This window comes from Heliconius melpomene, chromosome 7 (assembly GCF_056956725.1).
Source record: "Heliconius melpomene rosina isolate 202511_hmr_F chromosome 7, ASM5695672v1, whole genome shotgun sequence".
NCBI classification, from domain to species: domain Eukaryota; kingdom Metazoa; phylum Arthropoda; class Insecta; order Lepidoptera; family Nymphalidae; genus Heliconius; species Heliconius melpomene.
Genome location: NC_140395.1, coordinates 381927 through 401365, shown reverse-complemented (window position 1 = coordinate 401365; position 19439 = coordinate 381927). Strand labels below are relative to the sequence as shown.

The 19439-nt window shown below is 34.6% G+C and overlaps 2 protein-coding genes across 5 annotated transcripts in view; one reads left to right on the top strand and one right to left on the bottom strand.

Annotated features, from left to right (window-relative positions):
* Positions 1-134: 134 nt before the first annotated feature.
* LOC146537121 (uncharacterized) lies at positions 135-15891 on the top strand. 3 transcript variants are annotated; one of them, XM_085188064.1, is made up of 7 exons: positions 135-460; positions 8338-8461; positions 10250-10404; positions 11517-11632; positions 11788-11883; positions 14642-14737; positions 15095-15891. In XM_085188064.1, the coding sequence occupies exons 1-7, from the start codon at positions 220-222 to the stop codon at positions 15188-15190; spliced, it is 924 nt and encodes a 307-aa protein (XP_085044190.1). In that variant the 5' UTR covers positions 135-219; the 3' UTR covers positions 15191-15891. The 3 variants fall into 3 exon arrangements, with proteins under 3 accessions (XP_085044190.1, XP_085044187.1, XP_085044188.1); XM_085188061.1 differs by having other exon boundaries at positions 10250-10575; XM_085188062.1 differs by lacking the exon at positions 14642-14737 and having other exon boundaries at positions 10250-10575.
* Positions 15892-17042: 1151 nt separating this feature from the next.
* Positions 17043-19439, bottom strand: part of atos (atos homolog atossa) — a 36555-nt gene continuing 34158 nt past the window's right edge. For both annotated transcript variants that reach the window (XM_085188885.1, XM_085188884.1), the window contains 3 exons: positions 18745-18908; positions 17906-18144; positions 17043-17432 (listed from right to left, as the gene is read on the bottom strand). In XM_085188885.1, the coding sequence (XP_085045011.1) occupies positions 17111-17432; positions 17906-18144; positions 18745-18908 (725 nt within the window). In that variant the 3' untranslated portion in view covers positions 17043-17110. The remainder of the gene's footprint in view (positions 17433-17905; positions 18145-18744; positions 18909-19439) is intronic.

Sequence of the window (19439 nt, the reverse complement as noted above, 5' to 3'; positions counted from 1 at the left end):
TCACTATAAAAATTGCAATTATAAAATTTGCAAAGCATTCCATCTCTATCGTACACAAGCCTCTATACCCCCACATGTGGAACGCACCGTATATATTACAAATTCAACTTTCACGCGCCCAGTGCAACCTTGAACGTGAAAACATTCGTTCTTGCCTTGAAAAATTAAAAAAAAACAAGCAAATTCAAAAAAAAAACAAAGTGTCATTCTGACGTCAAAATGGCGTCAAAAATACATTTATTATGTCTAGTGTTATTAATAAGTTCGGTAAAAAGTGATTCCCTGATAGAACGGTCATATGAGTATGTTATGAAATTCGGTAAGAACTTGGCACCTAGTGTCATGTCGATTCTTGACTGTTTTGGGGAAGAAGACGCGTGGGCGTGCGCCAAGGAGAAAGCTGGCAAAATTCTGAACTCCTGGGACCAGGAAGTGCAAAAACAAAGAAATATTTGGGCAGGTAAAGTTTTTCCTTACATTCAATAAATAATATGAGGATCAAATTATAGTCAAAAAGACATTTGAAGTAAACATAAAAAATAACTTTTATTATTAACAGCTATAGTAGGTATAGAATCCAGGACTTCCTAATTTACAAATATTTTATTAAGTCCAATGAACTGTTGTTTATTCATATCAATTAAATTTACTGTACAAGGTCGAGTTTTATCGTTATTATTTATTGCCTTCACAACAATCACATTATTAACTAAGTGTTTTGATTCATTTCCAATTTTTTTTACAATTTTTTTTTATTTTACCAAAAAAAAAAGAAGAATAACAAGTTGATATATTTTTTTAGATGGCCAAAGTTTATTTTTCTTAATATAATTTTAGCATAATTATTTGTTTTTATTATTTAAAATTGAAATTTGTATTATTTTGCATTACTGGAGTATATAGACTTTAATATATATAGAATTTATAAATATGATAAAATCGTAACTCATCGCTGTCAGTACATGGAATAATATTATAAGAAATCATATTATTGGAGGCATTTATGACCTGCTTGTCTGTGCCCTTGTGCATGCTAATGTCAGAACCGGCTTAACCGATTTAAATGCAATCTTCACAATTGTATATTGGCAAACTTTTCTTATTTTACTTTTTTGGAAACTAATCAATCGAAACCAAAAATTGGAATCGAATTAAAACATTACCAAGTTGATATTTAAGATTGATAGTTCACAGTGTGTGGCCTACACAAAAAATCATAGATTAGACCTGAGTTCTACAGTTAAAAGTATTTTTTAAAATTTCAAATATTTACTTAAATTCAAATACCTATCAATTACCTACCAATTACTTGGAAACCGTCGTGTTGTAGTGGCCCAAGCGTGTGACTGCAACGCCAAATTTTTGAGGCATTGCGTGTTGAGTTGACGAACTTAACACCGAACAATCGAACCCACAACACTTCAGCCCCTGCGCCACGACGGCCCCGGTTATCGGTACTCCACTACACACACGGTGAACAAATCACCTACTTTCATTCTAACCGACTTCCTGTTTTAACAAGACAACTTTTTACTTTGAAATTATTTGCATAATAATATTTAATTTTTACTTTCTAATTATGTTAATGCAACATATTATATTTGTAAAGCTTAATTATTAAATTTATTATTATAGTCTAATATTTCAGTAATTTCACGCTCTTCCACACACTACATGATAGACAAAAAAATAAAAAAATATTATATATATATTTTGTTACTAGAACTAGGAAATTAATAAATGAATAATCATTCTCTCTGATGGTATTCGAACCTACAGCCGTCGCGTTTACACTCAAACCAAGTACTGCAGAGCTATAGACGACCAGCAGCATCTATATATAAAAAAATGGCTTCGATTTGAACCCGCTATTAAAATCACTCAGTGGCATGCCATCTAAAGTGTTAATCACAGCTTAGAGATGAAAACACCAGATGCCAATCTGTTACCACGCTTGTCTCATTAAATTATAAACTAAGTGATTGTTCACTAAAATTAATCTTAATTCTTTATGTATAAAGGTCACTATCGTGTACAAACAATATAATTCTTTAAGTCACGGCGGTTGATTCGCAATTTCTATTTACTTGCATTTATGAAAATATGGCATAAGTATATACATGTTTATTTATATAGCGATGATACTAATGTTATAAAGAACAAAACTAACATGTTTGTTCGGTTTTACACGCTAATCTCAAGAACTACTTAATGGTTGGAATTGTTTTTTTTTGTATTGGATTTGGATAGTCTTGTTATCGAGGTAATCTATATTTGGGTTATACTCGTATTACCTACATCAAGTTTATCGTTTCAATACAACCAACTGTACGCTATTTTCATTTACTCGCTCGTAACGGGATAACGCGCGGTGTTGAGTTCCGCCACTCAACACACAATGTCTCCAGGATTCGGGAAAAAATGGATACAGAGTTCCTTAGCACTAACTAGGTGGAATTCCCTCTGTCTACCTCGATATACGCGGGGTGCAGCGTGAAGCTAGAGAAATCCAGCCATCTTATTAAGTAAGATTTATATTTCGAATCTCTATTATGGAGAAAACGAGCATTGTAATTTTCAATATCAATGGAAAGAGCATAAATATTAATTAAATAAAAAAAAACTGTAATTTTTTCTGATAATTTTCTTGTTTTTTATCTTTAAAACGATTTATGAAAAGGTTAAAGAGGCAGAGAGAGACTTTGATTGACCTTCAAAAACACAATAATAATATTAGAGAAAGGTCACATAACATTTGAGAACCTCCGAAGTCAGTAAGACATAACAAAAAAGATATAATATTTTTTGAAATATTTTAACCAGTTTAGAATGAATTTTAAATTCATCTTCACTGTACAAGGAATATGGTGAAAACAACTTTCTCTACCAAAATAAGATTTGTATGCATATTAATTCAATTCTGTAGTTTTAAATGAAAGCATTAGTGTTATAACCAAAGTGGCTTAACTGTGTTTATAGATATATCAGCAGCTTCACGCTGTATCCCGCATATTGCAAAGTAGACAGAGGAAACATCCGTTCCCCCCGCACCGCCTTCAAGAAATTACTAACGATTTTCGAGAAATTATTTACAATGAGGTTAACAATGTGATTTATCTAGTATCTCCTTAATTAAAGAAGGGAAGGGGAAGGAAGAACAGAATGCCTTATCACAAAGGTTCTCTCCGCCATATGCGGGCTAAAGAGTATATTGCCAACAAAACGCAGTGTGACAGTGTTTATCTATACACGCGATGGTAGTGATGGACACAATTTACATTTAAGGAAATGTTGATATTTTAAACTTATTAATAATCTATAAATAAAATGGGAACTCAAGATCGCTCTAACTGTCTTTTACACTTGCTATGCAATTTTAAAGTGTTGTGAACTGCCGAAACTTAACGCTGTACTTTGAATGTGAGAACGAGCAACTAGGCAAGCTTTAAATATACTTAATTAATATGAGTTAATTATTAAAACTTTCTTTTTATCATTCAACTAGCGACCCTATTGCGGCTTCGCCCGCTTTTACTACTGGATTATTCATATAATGTATGTTTGCAAAGCACTTAAGATAATGTGAAAATTAATTAAACCCTAATGCAACCCGCATTTTCGTAGTTTCAATAAGGATTTTCCAATTGTTTTACACAGCAAGGATTTTTTAGTAGGTACCGTAATTTTAAATCTGTGATACTAATCTTTTCAAGTACTTATTAAAATATATTTAAATTACTATTTTTAGATAGTTAAATGACATTAAATAATACATTCAGCTCGAATTATCCAATACGTGCAAACGCATCTAAATCTTCGTTGCTATAAAGACAGGCGGGTTTTTTTTTTCGAGCTTGTAGTTAATGCTGAAGAGGGTATTCTGTCCCTGATGAAAAGCAAGCACTACGTGGCTGCCTGTGACGAAAATTAAATAGAATGCATCGGCCGGGAATTGAACCCGGGCTGCCCGCGTGGCAGGCGAGCATTCTATCACTGAACCACCGATGCGTGTAAGGCAGGCGGGCGCGGCGGACTCGCTTGTATAAGCATAACGTCGCGAGGCGCGTTTCGCAGCAAGGATTTTTTGATATTGTAACAACTTCTAAAGTACTTATTAAAATGAAAAACAGAAAAGACAGTTTTGATCTACATTAAATGGCCAACGTAACTAATATACTTATTTATATGCTGAGAGTAAGGGATAAGTGAAACTTGACTCGATATAGTTGATGTGTGAACGGCGTGATGTGTCAATAATTAAATGCGTTTTTCTCTAAAACTATTCGCAATTTCGAAATAGTTTAAAAAGCAAATTTTATCTTCGTTTAACGTAGAAATTTAATAAAGTATTTTAAAGGATAAGGATTAATACCATTATGGAAAAATATCCCTCACAATAAAAAATATATTGAAATTACTATTTTTAGACAGAAATATGATCACTACACGTTATTCTTAAAAGATATGAATATGCCATCGCGGACTTTTTTGTAGATCTTATTAAGAGGAACAATACTCCAGTACATTTTTTTCATGTAGTATTTACCATTAAAGCAGCGCATGCGCCAAAGTGTCTCAGCGGGTAGGACTTTATACACATTTATCGTATTTATGTTAATTTACATAAGAATGTACAAATAATAAATTATATATAAACCTTCCCTGAGAAATACTCGACCTAATGGTGAAAACTACATCCAAATCCGTTGGGTGGTTTAGAAGAAGAAGAGTTAGAAAGTTCAGACAGACACAAAAAGCGACTTTGTTTTATAAGATATAGGATATAGGTATAAGTGTTTTAGCTTGAACTAACTGTGAATAAAAAGATTAATATTTTATTAAAGACTCCACATAAAATTATAAAAAAAACTTAAAACAGTAAATTACTTTAACATTTTGGCAGAAGACGTTAAAAAATTACAATATAACATTATTTTAAATATAAGTGTGTTAAATAATTTACGAAATTTCACGGCGAAAAAAAACCAGTATTTATAAGTGAAAGTTATCTTCCGCTTGCAATTAGGATGAAAGCGGCGTGTCTGTAAGGAAAGTTATTTTTTAAAGTTTGTTGCGTGCTGGGGTAAAGGTCGTGAGTTCGAATCATTTAAGGTTTTGTACTTAAGAAAATACGGAAAAGCTAGGTGCCCTTACCACTTACATTAGTAGCAATAAAAAAATATATAATATATATTTATAAATTCATATATTAATAGAAATATTTTTATCAAAATATTATTTCATAGAGTGAGTCAGCATCTGGTAAAGGGTTCTGTATATAACCATGTCGGTAACAATCATTTCTTCGCTCTGATAACAGGAGACACGTCTTTTTGTTAGGCGCTGCGTGGGGATCGTAGTGTCTAAGTACTGCATTCCCTCCATATAAAATAAACAAAATAAATAGTGTTTATTTTCACTTCTAGTAAATCTCTCAGTAACTAATCGCTGCGTATAAACGCTATAGAAAGCAGCTTGAAATATTACCTCAATTTTGCATTCTCCCGAGCTCCAGGCATTGCAGTTACTAAGTAATTTATTGTAGGTAGAATAGAAGAAAATTACTATCTGTCTGTACAGTATTAATCATTGGCACTGTTATGGTTGAGTAGTGACGTAGTCTGAGTGGTTGTATGTTCGAATTTGGATGAAATGTTGTTAGCATAATATACAAATGAAATATTTAATATTTTTATTTCCTCGCTCCAGAGCGAGACAGAGCACGGAGTTGAGTTCCACCATTCCACAGACCGGAAATGTTCTAATGGGAATGGAGTGTCTGAGCAAGAGGTTCCCAGGAGGGAAGGATTTATCGAAATTCCCATCAGTACTGCGAATAAAAGGATTTTTACATATTTACGTCGTAAAGTCCGCTCAAACAAAATAAGCGACGATTAGTAGCCATATATAGATATTGACAAGGAACCTTTAAATGTAAAAAAAATATTAAGAGATTATTTAATATTTGTTATAATTTTTTTGTGACCAGACCTTGATATTAAAATGTTTACTTTTTATTAAGAAACAAGAAATAGTAAATTATTTTATCGCTTATATTTTGTATGCTTCTTTTTAATCAACTGATCTGACGCGGTAAAACGCGCTATAAGACTCTCCGTCCTCCACATCACACACACACTGCGCATGCTATTTTTAAGGTAACATAACCAAAGGGTTGATGTTGAATTTGTATTAATGAAGCTCCCAAACAAGAAACATATTTTTTTTCCTTGATTTTATACATGAATGGTACGGAACCATTCGTGCGCGATTTTGCCTATTTACTTACGTATACTAAATTGAAAACTTTTCCCCCAGAATGGAACCTGCGACCTCTTGATGACGTGTCGTGCCACATCCAAGTAATAAATCACGTACAATCTATAAGTATAAGTATATGCGTGAGTTATAAGATCTTTCCATCACGCATAGACTCGCGCTGGTTTAAAAACCTATTTTCTGATCGATCATATGAAATTATAATGCAGATAGGAACGTATAGGCACGTATATTGCGAATTGAGATAGTATTGTTGTTTCTTATATTTATAATGTTAATTGCTTGGCTGTGTAGGTCTTGTGGCTTATGAGTGAAGAGTGTAGGTTCAAATCTAAAATATTAGTGGTAAATGTATATGAGGCCAGTCGTGGCAGAGCGATTGTAAATGCGATCCCCTCTCGAGGAATGCACTCAACACGCAATGAAACAAGAATTCGGCTGAAAGTGCAAGTAAAAAGATATTTATATATGTTTGTATATGTGAAGTAATAAAAACTTTCATAAATTGTATTAATATTTATAAACAATTATAAATATTTAAAGAGAAAGAAAGACGCCGTCGACCACGTAGTTATTATAAGTAAATATCAGCTAACAATGTAAATAAGTATGGCTCAGTGGACAACGCGCTTGGACAGTAAACCAAAGGCGCTGGTGCATGTCCCGCTTCGTTAATTTTTTGCACTTTTTCTAAAAATATTTCCCTCATAACATAGTAATTAGAGAGAACTTAGTGTTAAAACACTCACCGCCTAATTTTCGAGATAAAAATAATTGAAATATAATCATGTCTCCGCATGCGGATTTAACTCAGGACCATCACGGTTACCGTCCGCTACTGTTCCACTGCGCTATGATCGATTCGTATTAGGTAAAGAGATTACCCATACATATAAAAATAGCAAAATTTGTATTATATTATGTTCTGAGGCATTCGAAGTAGAATTTTCTGAGATCGAAAGTGTGCGATACTATTGTATGGGGAAACGCCTTCCATACAATATGAGGTGTGTTACTCAATCAAGGAAATGAAAATAATTTATTTCCCTCCTTCCCTAAGCTGGTATACATGATGAAGTCAGGTCAGGTCATCTATAAATACCAACACGTTAAGAGTTTAAGACAGTTCATTACCCAGTTTTCTTCACATTTTCAAGACATTGCGTGTTTGCTCTGGATCTTATCGCTTTGTCTGAGAAGAACCAGAACGATAAAATGATTTTTTTTGTCTGTAGGAATCGAATCCACAACTGTCACGTTCACCGTCAGACGCTGTGCGCTTCGTTCATTCGTTTTTGTTTGAAAGTGTAGCAAACATTTATCATGGGAATTGAACCCGCTGTCTTCGCCTACAAACCAAAACCAAACCACTGTACTGTACCTACTAATAGATCAATCTTAGATTCTCATGCTCTCTCCATTAGATGTAATCGTAGGCCTATTAAAGTCATTAGGGAATCTAATTGTTGACGCAGAGGTCGTGAGTTCCATCCCCACCTTAAGCTTTTTTTGTGTATGTGTATATGTTTGTGTTTTTTTGAGTGAAAGTTTGTTTGTTTATCCTTATAAGGATATTTTGTGTATAGCATTGAAATTTACTGGATTTGATTTGTGCCTTTTAGGTATAGTTTAAAATCCAGATTTAAATAATAAATAAATGTAATAATCTTTTGTCAAAAACATTTTATCCCTTAGGGTAGAGGTCTGCCGTGGCGCAAAGTAGGTTGTCGGTGAATTTATATTTCCATTTTCTTCGCTTTGGTGTCGAGGCAAAAGGGCGGCGTTGAGTTCCGCTCAACACGCAATGCCTCCAGAATTCGGTGGAAAGTGGGGAAGGGTGTGTTTTAACATTAGGCACCGTCTGCCTACACTATTGTGTTCGGGAAGCCGATTTGATTTTTTTTATATTTTATAAAACACAAACCTAAGGTTTCCTCTGCTTACCCTACTATATGCGGGAGACAGCAAAAAACTAAAAAAAAAAAACAGAAAATTCTGCTTGAATTTTCAAACTTGAGACACATAATTAGTTTTTATATATCTCTTTTTAATTTGTAGCTGAAGCGGACGCTGAAGTGTCATCATCAGGACGCTCCTTCGAGGAACCACCGTCGCTACTAGGCAGAGAGATTGAACACTCCCTGACTGGTGTAACAGATCTCATACAGAAAGGAATGACAAGGTATGAAGAGGATGAGGATGATGATAATGATGATTTTTATTTATAGGTTCACGCTGTATCTCGCATATAGCATGTAAGGCCAAGATAATCTAGTATTCAGACATTTCATGCCCCATGCACTGTCCAATTTTTGAGACATTTTGTGTTGAGTAGTGGATCTCAACCCCGGGCTTTGTCTCGTTACCACAGCGAGATTGTAAATCAAAGCTGCAAGTAACGCCTCTAAGCACAGACAAATGGGATACTGCGCCATAACGGCCTTGAGGCTAAAGGAAACGAAAAAATATACAAAAAAGAACATTGTCCTGCAATAACTTTGCCATATTCAAATATAAATGGAGAGAAATGGGTACAGTGTCTCAAACAACGGTGGCTAATCATTCGTTTTGTTTGAATTTCTAAAGGACCTCTAGTTTTGAGTTTCTCTGACACACTTTACTTACATCACTTATATGATTTTTGTCACGATGTCAGCTAGATGAGTAGCTAGTCACGCTGTGTCCCGTCTTCAGCAGAGTATGCATACAACCTAGTGTTAAGACTCTCTCTCTCTCTCTCTCTCTCTCTCTCTCTCTCTCTCTATCTCTGTATCTCCACGCACCGGCCAATTTTCAAAATATTAAATTTTAATTATTTTGAGTCCGACTCACATGACACGAGCCATGATTTTTTTTGACCGACTGATTTTAGTCCCGATTTTAGGCGGAAAGTGTCTTAACACCAATCACTTGTTATATGCGGGATAGAGCGTGAAACTAAAAAAACTGAAAGACACGAAAATGTCACAAATAATAGTAACTATCGAGTGGGAATCGAACCTACGACAATCGCGTTAACAGTCATTATGCCATGATGTAAGTACTACGAGTATGTGCCATGATAAATATCTATGGGACTAATTTGTATGTGATGGTCGTCATTCCGTAGTGAAAGCTGATCAGTGCAGGTTTGATTTCCGCTTTTTATGCGTCATACTTGGCATACGTAATTCGAAATTTGTTCTAAATAATTTATAAGGTACTAGTAACTTGACTTTGGACTTGACCATAACGTTTTTATATAAATGTATGTCGGTATAATATGAGTATGAGGCTGTATGAGATCGTGCGAATTAGAGGGTAAGCGGGAAGCGGAGTGGCTACTATGCGGGATACAGCCGTAGTGTAGGAGGCCGGTCGTGGCCGGTGGCGCAGGGACGCAGGCGTGCGACTAGTAGCGCTATGGTTATGAGTTTAATTTAAACTTGGGGAAATAAAATTTTTAATATTTTTATTCATTTTCCCGATCTGGTACGCACCAAACACGCAATATCTAAAGGATTCGGCGGAAAGTGGAGAACAGAAGTGTGTAATGAAAACAGACTGTCTTGACATGAGATTCCCAAACTTTAACGCAGAGAAAGATAGAGAGAATGAGGAACATAAAACCTAGTATCATTTGTAAAGGCATTGCGTGTTAAGAACCCATCTTTGCCACCGTAGTCCGTATCTAAATACGTCCTAATTAGAAACCGAGTATTTGCTCAGATTTCTCCACTAGAGAGCGACACATATGTACTCGTATGTAAAAATAAACATTTACTTAAACAAGTGTTGAATTTGACGCGTACAGAACAAACATTGCGTTTTCCTTGTGGATTTGGAATAGGTACTATAATACATTTAGTTTATCCATTTTTTTATTAAAGACTTAGAGAGGCAGAATTTAGCGAGAATTAAGTGGCTCCAAATTGAAAATTTTAGTAGTATTTGTCTTACCAACACTTTAACAAAAAATCTATTATTTCAGAGCATTATCAAGAAAAAAGCACGAGAGCAGCGGCGGAATAGATCTAACAATATCACCTTCTACCGACAAAAAGAAGAAAATGAAGAAGAAGCAGAAACCACCAAAGATCCAGTTAATCCAACCAGTAATGATGGCCACCAATAAAGACGATAAAGGTCGAGGTTTTGGAAGACTACAGACTTGGGTCGTTGGGAATATGACGAAGGGACGCGGGTTCATTTCCAATATATGGAAAGTAGGAGAGAAGGCACTAGATACTGTTGCTGAGCATGTCATAGAACAGGAGAATGTCGAGAATGGAATCGTAGATCGCAGTTCTGTTGAAGGTGACGGTTGCATGTTGTTTTAGATAGTTTTCACTCTGTTCTGTGAAGGAAGGTAGAATAGAGTCCCTATACTTATGTCTATAAAAATAAATATTTATTAAGACAACCTACTCTACATACAAGTGAATCTGAAAAGAATAATAAATATCACTTAAAAGTTGTTTCTTTAGTAATTTTCAGAAGAAATTGCGTATTATTATACAACTTTCGAAACATAATTGCTAATTACAGGCCTCTGTTACGTTCGCTTCGTGTCTTTTCAGGATAGAAAATAAAACACAATTGATTGGTAATAAAAACATTTACTCATTAGAGCAATTCACGCGTATTGCATGACACACTATTATTTGAGAGTTAGTTATCGCACTTGTTTCATTATATTGTATAAGAGATGGCAGAGAAGTGCGTAAAACATTCCGTTATACACTCATCCTCCAGGGCAGATCGAGAAAAAAGTAGTAAAAGTGGAGAATAGAGTGTCTTGACTTAGTGTCAAGCCACAAGAGCATATACATCAAGAAAAAAAATATTATAAATGTCCGTATTGTCAGTCCTGTAGTAAGGTCAACGTTATCAATAATTGAGAGGGTAACTATATATATATTTAACAATCACGTACCTTAGTGTTTACATTAGATTTGCATGACAATTATACCATTAGTAAGTAAGGTATTAGTTATTCAATTATTTCGTAGAATAGAATACTCTAGTTGTAGCTGTAAAGTATTTTCAAAGTATTATATTTACTGTAGTAGTAGATTTGTTCGTTTTCAGTATGCAGTGTGTTTTCATAGGTGTAAACTTTTGAAGTTCTAAAAAAGATACTCAATTGAGACTTTGCCATGTGCTCCAACTTTACTAAAATTTGTATTATTTTTTCTTACATATTTTTTATCTATATATTATTTAACGTTTTAAATAATGTTATATTAATAATTTAGAACAAAGAGGTAAAAAGAAGAAGAAGAAGAAGGCCATCTTGAAGCTTCTCATACTGGGTGCAGTGCTTAAAGCCAAAATTGGGACGTTGCTTCAAATACTGTCGTTTAAATTACAAGTAAGATAATCAAAACATTTAACTTTAACCGCGACAGATAAAAAGTAGTAAACACTTTAAGAGACTTATTTTTTTTGTTTATTTAAAAAAAAAGTTTTTATAAGATAATTTAACCATATAACACCAAAAACTTAAATGATATTATAATTTTGCAGGTGAAATTCTTCATAATAGCCCTGATCGGTCTCGCCATCAACTTAGCAAGGTTCTGGGTGGAACTGAAGAACAAGCACAATCAACAACCACAAAAGGTAATATAAATATAACAATGAAGTACACCATTGGGGCACAGTGGAACAGTGTCTGACTGTAAACGCGACATTTAGGGGGTCGATTCCATTAAATCTTCATTTTCTCGCACTGGCAAGACAGGACTGGTTTTAGTTACGCCAATAGTAAATGTATTTGAAATATACGGAAAGTGCAGGACAGAGTGTCTAGAGACTAGGCTCTCAGTTCGTACTATCTACTTTGCTATATGTAGAAGATAATTTATTAGATGGAAAAAAATATTACATACCAGTGGCCGCCCGAAACAGCTTTTTGTGTCAACTATAAAACGTAAAAGCCGGTCTTTGCCGTTCCCATAGGAATATCGAGAAATCTATTTTAAGTATTTCCTTTCCTCCATTGGAGATCGAATCCTCAACCTGTCGCATTAACAGTCGCACGCTAGTGCCTCGGCGCCATGACAAGTCTTCATTTCCTTGTGGGTTAAATCAATATGCACTTTCACCTCATTTGTTCACTCGGTATTAGTATCTGCACCCACCGCTCCGCCGCCGGATGCTCCACATTAAACAGTGTTAATGAGATACATAACACGACATTTTATTAGAAAATACTTAATATATACATTTTGATGTTCAAATCTGGGTTGGTTTTAAAAAGTTAACTTTCCTTTTAGTTTAGATTGAAGGTAGGTGATTAGGTCTATTAGATACTAGATTAAAATAAATAATAAATAGATCTATATAGGTATTCACATCTTTTTTCCTCGACAGCTACGGAACAGTACAAAGCATGGTTTTGGGTTCAATAACATTCATAAATGCCTAATAATAATAATAATGTGCAAATAGCGACACACCGAGCCCGCAGCACAGCACTAGGCTTTAGGTTAAGGCGAGACATCCCAACACAAGTATTTATATTTAGGTTTTTATTTAGATTACATTAAACTACCAACACACGGTGCATCTGGATCAATAACGTTTGCGCTATATATTTCCGTAATCGAATCTTGTACTGCAACTATGATATTGTAGGTCGAAACCGCATTAATCCACGTCAACCAGTTATTAAATACGGCTATTGATACTCTAAGGACTGCGTACAATGTTTATTGTTTAAATTATTAGTGGATATGACCTGAGGTTGTGGGTACCATTCCAACTCGGAGAGATGAAACATTTAATACTTTAATTTCATTGCCTAACGAAAATTGTTATGCGTGAAAAGGTGTAATTATAAAAAAACGTTTTCTGACGAAACAAAATATTATGCTTTAATTGAGTAATTTTCATTTCCTCTCTCCGACAGACAATACGCGGCGTTGAGTTCCGCTGCAACCTCATCAATTGTCATTCGGTTTAACAGCCAATAGGGAATCTCTTCTATAATATCTAGGTAGACACCTACCCTACAAGATAGTTGAAACCAATTACAAAGTAGTATATCTTAGTACATACACTATTATACGTGTTTTGAGGTTAACTCGATACTCTCGCGTCACACCTGCTTATAAAGCGTGGATAATTTACATGAGGCCGTCGTCGCGTAGTGGCGTAGTGGTAGTACTGTAGTGTCTGAGGGCTAAAGCGCTGGTCGTAGGTTCATACGGCCAGCAATGGTTACGTAGAGGGTAGAGTTATGTGGTTTTGTTTTATTTAAATATTTAATATTTTTATTTTATTTGCTCTAGTAACAAAGCTGTGGGGGACAGAAGCATATTATAGACAGTAGTGTCGTAACACTTTCTTTCGGCTGGTTGCTAGGTTCCTTCTGCCTTCTCCGCTGTGTGCAGATAAAAAATAAACAATTTCTAGCTTTATTTAGGTATATATCATTTAGACATCTCTGCGTATCACTCATCTTAACATTACGACGAGTGATAGCGGTTCTCTATGGACTCAGGGAAATGAATTATTCTCATTTCTCGGTCTGGTAACAAGACGAAACAGCGTTGAGTTCTGAAGCTGAAAGTGGAGGAAGGAGTGTCTTAACAGTAGGATTTTACTTAAACCAGTAGTACTTACTTTTTTAGCTATTTGCAGGATAAAGCGTAAAGCTAAACTTCCTATCAAAAGAGAAATTCTCACGGCACTACTCTTTTCTAAAATCGGTTATTGAATACAAACTACTGCATAATTGACGATCGTGAACCAGTCGAGTATTAAGGACAGTGAAAGTGACCTCCGACCGGGTTTCAATGCGTCTACGGTGGCTTAGTGTCTTTCATATGTACTTGGCCGTCCTGGCGCAATAGTGCGTCTACGGTAGCGTCTTGTAAGCGCAATTGTTGTGAGTTCGATCTCCGCTCGGGGGTAACACTATACATATTTAAATTATTTTAATTTCTCCTTTCTGGTAAGTAACTTGTGGCGTTGAGTTCTGCCACCCGACACGTATTGTAAAAAATTCAATAGATATTTCAGCAGTTCAATTATCAAAACAAAGTAATTCTAAAAAAATACTAAATGCGACTAGGTATCATGAGATATTTAGTAGTTTACTATTCGGAGGGGGACGCAGATTAATCGCTAAATTTTGAACTAATAATTGGAATTCAAATCCAAGACCAACTTATTACACCCATAAAATATTTTTATATCTATATGTATAAATAAAATTTAAATGTTTGTTTATTTTCCCGATATCTCCTTTTCTCAAGTTATTTCCACGATACAAATTCTCAAGATATCCAGGGAACGGGGATACGGCGGCGAAGCCGAGATAGGGCTGCTAGTAATTTAATATATTTAATTATTATTCCCAACATTGTCTCAGGTTATTTACTATGAACACGCTCAGCACCAACACCACTACGAGCATGAAGACGAATCCCCTGGCTGGGGCCCATGGTCCAGAAGTATGGAGCCTGAGGTAAAAGATCTCTTCGCTACTTAGTGGGAGTACCTACGATTGGTAGAATACAAGTCTACAACTAACTTTTCTACAATAAATAGGTCTATGTAACGCGACGTGGTGCGTCTCTAACACTATAAAGCTTTAACATAAACTCTTTGCACTTGTTTGTTCACTACTCGGCGAAGCTGTTCTCGTTCTCTAACTGTACGCGCTATAGTAGTGGTTGTGGGTTCAAGTCTAAGTCATATATTCATATTCATTTTAATTATATAATATTTCCATCGGTGGGTCTGGTCTTTAGATTTAACTCTGAAATTCGACTCTGAAATTAAATAGTATCTACTAAGTAAAATTATATTTTTTTTCTCACAGGATCCCGAGGCAGAACCAGCTATCAACAATTCTCCATACAGAGCTTACGAAAGGAACGCGCAGGTGTCAACGAGACCGCTTTTAACACTCTCATAATTAAGTTAGTCTAGGTACTGCCGGAGAACAGTGTTGTATGTGAAATATATGTTATTAATTTAAAAATTTATTTCTCTAAATTTACTGAATGAAACTAGCAGGAGTTACCTTTTGATAAAAATTGTAATTTCATTACGATGTTTTATCATTTGCTTATAGTTGTAGATGAACATGTCTGTTCGTATATTTTACATGTTATTATAAATTGCCAGATTTTCATGATTTTGAACAATCCTGAACGTTCTTAAGAAAATTTGATCAAAATCAGTTTAGGTTTTTCCTTAATTTGTTTGTAAATTAAGAAAAAAATACTTTTTTTTTTATACAGATTATTTTGACATACCACATTGTTGTAGGAATATTTTTTTTATTATAGTCAAATCAAAATACAAGCCAGTTATAATAAAAAGGTTGTAATAAAATATGGCGTTAACCTATCTCATATATTTTGTTTTTATCAAAACAAATTTACTTTTTAAAAACAATCTTTTTTAAAATAGTAAAAATTAGTTATGCCATTTTTATGCAGCTATCAATCAATGTAAATAAAAATAAAATTTCTAAATTTATTTATTTTTATTTTATAAGTTAAGGCGCATTTTTAATTTATTTATTTAATAATTAATTGGTGTAATATGTGTGGGTGTGTGTGTGTTTTATTTGTGTCAGTGCGTTTGAAATAAATGATTAATAACAATTAATCTTTCTTGTTTAACTTTAATCCTGCATTTGAAAAATATTCGTTTAATAAATAGTATATTGTATATTACAATTACAATACAATACAATTTTTTTCACATTTAAACTTTTTTTTAAATGACCCTAAATAATCGTCCCTCACTTTTCACCAATTTAACAAGAAGTTATTGTAGTTTGAATAGCAGAAAATAAGGTTTTTGAACTTTTGCGCATTGTGTAATTGGGTAGAACAAAATTAAACGTAAGAAAAAATTATGATATGAAATCGGCGCAGCCATTTGCTGACTTCAAAGCAACTTATAGACCATACTGTATTTCTCCTGTAATTGTACAAACTTTAGAATTTTAGCTTAACATTATGACTTTAATTTTGAATATGATGCTAATTACTTTTTGATAATCTATATTAATTTCATAAAACTGAAGCTTAACACAAATTAAAAACAAAATTGTGTAAAATGTTCCATTTATTGAGGCTGTAAGGTACGTTGGACTTGTCTTTGAACAGTATAACAAAAAAAAATCTCAATTTCTGTTTACTTTAAATTAATGTTGAATGACGTTAATTGTAGATGATGGAATCCTGTATTGCTCTAAATTTAATAAGTGCATGTAAGCGCAACGGTTTTAAAATCGTAAAATAATATTTTGTAATAAATTTTTTCTCATACCTTATGAGAAAAAAATCTATTCTCTCAATCTAGGACTCAATTTAACTTCAGACGTTCGGAATTAATTCAATTTCACTTCTGCTGCTTTAAGAAATGTGTCATGTGTCATACACGATTCTTAGTTATTATAGTTTTTCAATTTGCATGCCATTTTGCCAAGTCGCAGGTAAAAGTTAGGTACAATAATTATCGCTCGTTTTTGCTATAGCTCGTATTCATCCCAGTTCTAGAATTTTTGATTAATTTTTATTATTAAATTATAAAACATAATATGTTCACATGCATAGTAACAAAAACACTGAATTAAAAGATGAATATATTTTTTGGATTTAACTCTTTTTTAATTTATTTGTTATAAATACAGGAGTCTATCAAATTTATACTCTTTGAAAATAAACATATTCAAAATATTTATATATTCAATTCTATGTAAATTCAGATACAATTTTATTCTAGGGGCCAATGAAAAAAAAACACATACAAATATAAAACCGAAAATATAATCTTTCATAATACATACAATTAAACACGAAAAACATCATCAAACTGCCTAACGAGGCGAATATTTAGGGTTCTCTGGTGCGTATGTAAAACTCCTCAGTTCATATGATACACCGTTTTGGTTCTCATAACCTATTTCACGGGTTTCGAAGTCGCTGCAACCACCGAAAACACGGTTCGGTGGGTTTCTGTCTTTCTCTGGTTTCCCTGGTTTGTCCGGTTTCTCTGGTTTCTCGGTTTCTTGGTTTTTTACAGGGATCGGTTTAAATAGTGAGGAATGTGCTGCAGCCGTGTCCACGTCGGCTTTTCTGGACACTAGTATACGAATGTCGGTGTGTAAATATAATTTTCCTGACTTTGATGTCATGAATCTGAAATATAAATTGAAACAGTTAATATTTTTTTTTTATTTTTTTTAGCTTAACGATGTATCCCGCACATAGCAGATTAGGCAGAAAGTACCTGGGAACCTAGTGTTACGACATTCCATTCCCATTAAGACACCTCTATTTCTCACTTTCTACCGAAATCTGGAGGACTCAACGCCGTGCTTTCCCTCATTATCAGAGCGAGAAATTTCACAACTCGTCATGCTTACACCCATGTGCTCCCGTGCCACGGGAAAAAGAGGTATTGGGAGACCTCGTTGACCTTCGAAAACATAGTATCAAAGAAACACAACAGTATCAAAGACACACGGAAGGTCACGTAGAAAGCATGAGGACCTCCCAGAGGGCATGTATGAAGAGGTTAATGACAGAGGTGTAAAGAGACCGTAGCGTTTGGCGCTCCATTCTCTCTGACTACCCCGCTAGGGATAAAGCGTGAAGCTAAGTTAAGTTACCTGAGATGTATGAGATACCGCAACCACTTGTGCCTCATAGTCGGAGGCGGAGGGTCCGCGCCGGCCGGCATGTACAGGGTGCGCTGTCTAAGGAAGGTCCTCGCCAACGGCGGCATGCCCGTGAGATCGTAGAGAACCACGAACATCTTTACGAGGGTCCCGTGGGGGTTGAAGAGGGACACTTGTATAGTGCCCGAGGAGGCCACGCGGTAACCGCTCGGTCCTAGGTTTATGTGACCCTGTGGACGAAAATCATTTATGTAGCTTGTAGATATAATAGAAATTTGTAGGTATGTATAATACATATATTTATATATGTTGACATTTACGACTGTCTTCCGGTATTGTCTAGGCTTCCCTAGAAAAACAAAAAAAAGTAAGTAACATTCTTATAAGTTCTCTAGCATATACTATTTAATTAGCCAACAAGCAGAGACTGGATTGAGTTAATGAGATTGGCTATCCGACTTCATATCATAAATATTTTAAAAATATATTACAGTACAAATATTCGTACCGAACTTTAATTAGATTTCATTTCAAAACTGTTAAGATTTTTAAAAAATTATATAATATTTAAAAAAATTAACACTTGAAAAAGAAATATAATGTTAGTCATATTAGTTACATATATATTATTCAACTTTTTTTTTTTTTTTAATGGAAAAAGGACAAGGCAAACGAGCGTTCGGGTCACTTGATGATGATCACCGCCGCCCACGACCCCGTGCAGCACCAGAGGAGCTACAGGTGCGTTGCCGACCTTTGAGGTGGAGATAGACGCGCTTTTTGAAGGTACCCATATCGTACCGACCTGGAAACACATACAACCAACTTACCATATATGGTGCATTACTACCACCGGGTGCATAAAAGAAAGCGGTGACGGGCAGGCGACGGTGCGGTGGACAGAATGCACCAGATGCCCCCAACTCAGCACTGAACCCGTGTACCGTTGCAACGGGCTCCAGACGTCCCTTGAGGGCTGATTCTTCGAAACTACCTGTGAGGGAAAGAAAGGGTATTTAGTTTGTTTTGTTTAGATAAAACATCTATTTTAGAGCCTACACCATGAAAAACTACCCTCGTTCGTATAGTTCGTCAGAAGATTAATTTTATTTGTAATATATAGTACTGAATATATAGTGCTGATAATATACTGAATATATATTGAATGGTATATCAATAACAATAGGGTTTTGGAGAGACCAGAGACACCTTAGGATTTCTAGTGTATTATTTATGTAGCCCACTAGATTTATAATAGGAAAATGTTTATTGATGTACTGTTTTTAGGGCACTGAGTGTAGTGCGCATAATTATGTAAGGTGGTTTAAAATTCATTGTAAATACATTACATCATGTAGAGCATTAGAGTAGTATGAGAGTCTATTAGAGGAGTACTGTGTAATACTTAAATTCAAACGATGCAAACGGAAACGCATAATTTGTAGTAATTTAACCGGAACTTAATCTAACAATTAAACCACAACACTACTTCTAGAAGTAGAATTGTGGTTTAATTGCTATAATC

Coding starts and splice junctions, on each gene's coding strand:
- LOC146537121 (XM_085188061.1), top strand. CDS start 220: ATGGCGTCAAAAATACATTTATTATGTCTAGTGTTATTAATAAGTTCG. Junction 10,576..11,516: donor AGATCGCAGTTCTGTTGAAG/GTGACGGTTGCA, acceptor TTAATAATTTAG/AACAAAGAGGTAAAAAGAAG. Junction 11,633..11,787: donor TACTGTCGTTTAAATTACAA/GTAAGATAATCA, acceptor ATAATTTTGCAG/GTGAAATTCTTCATAATAGC.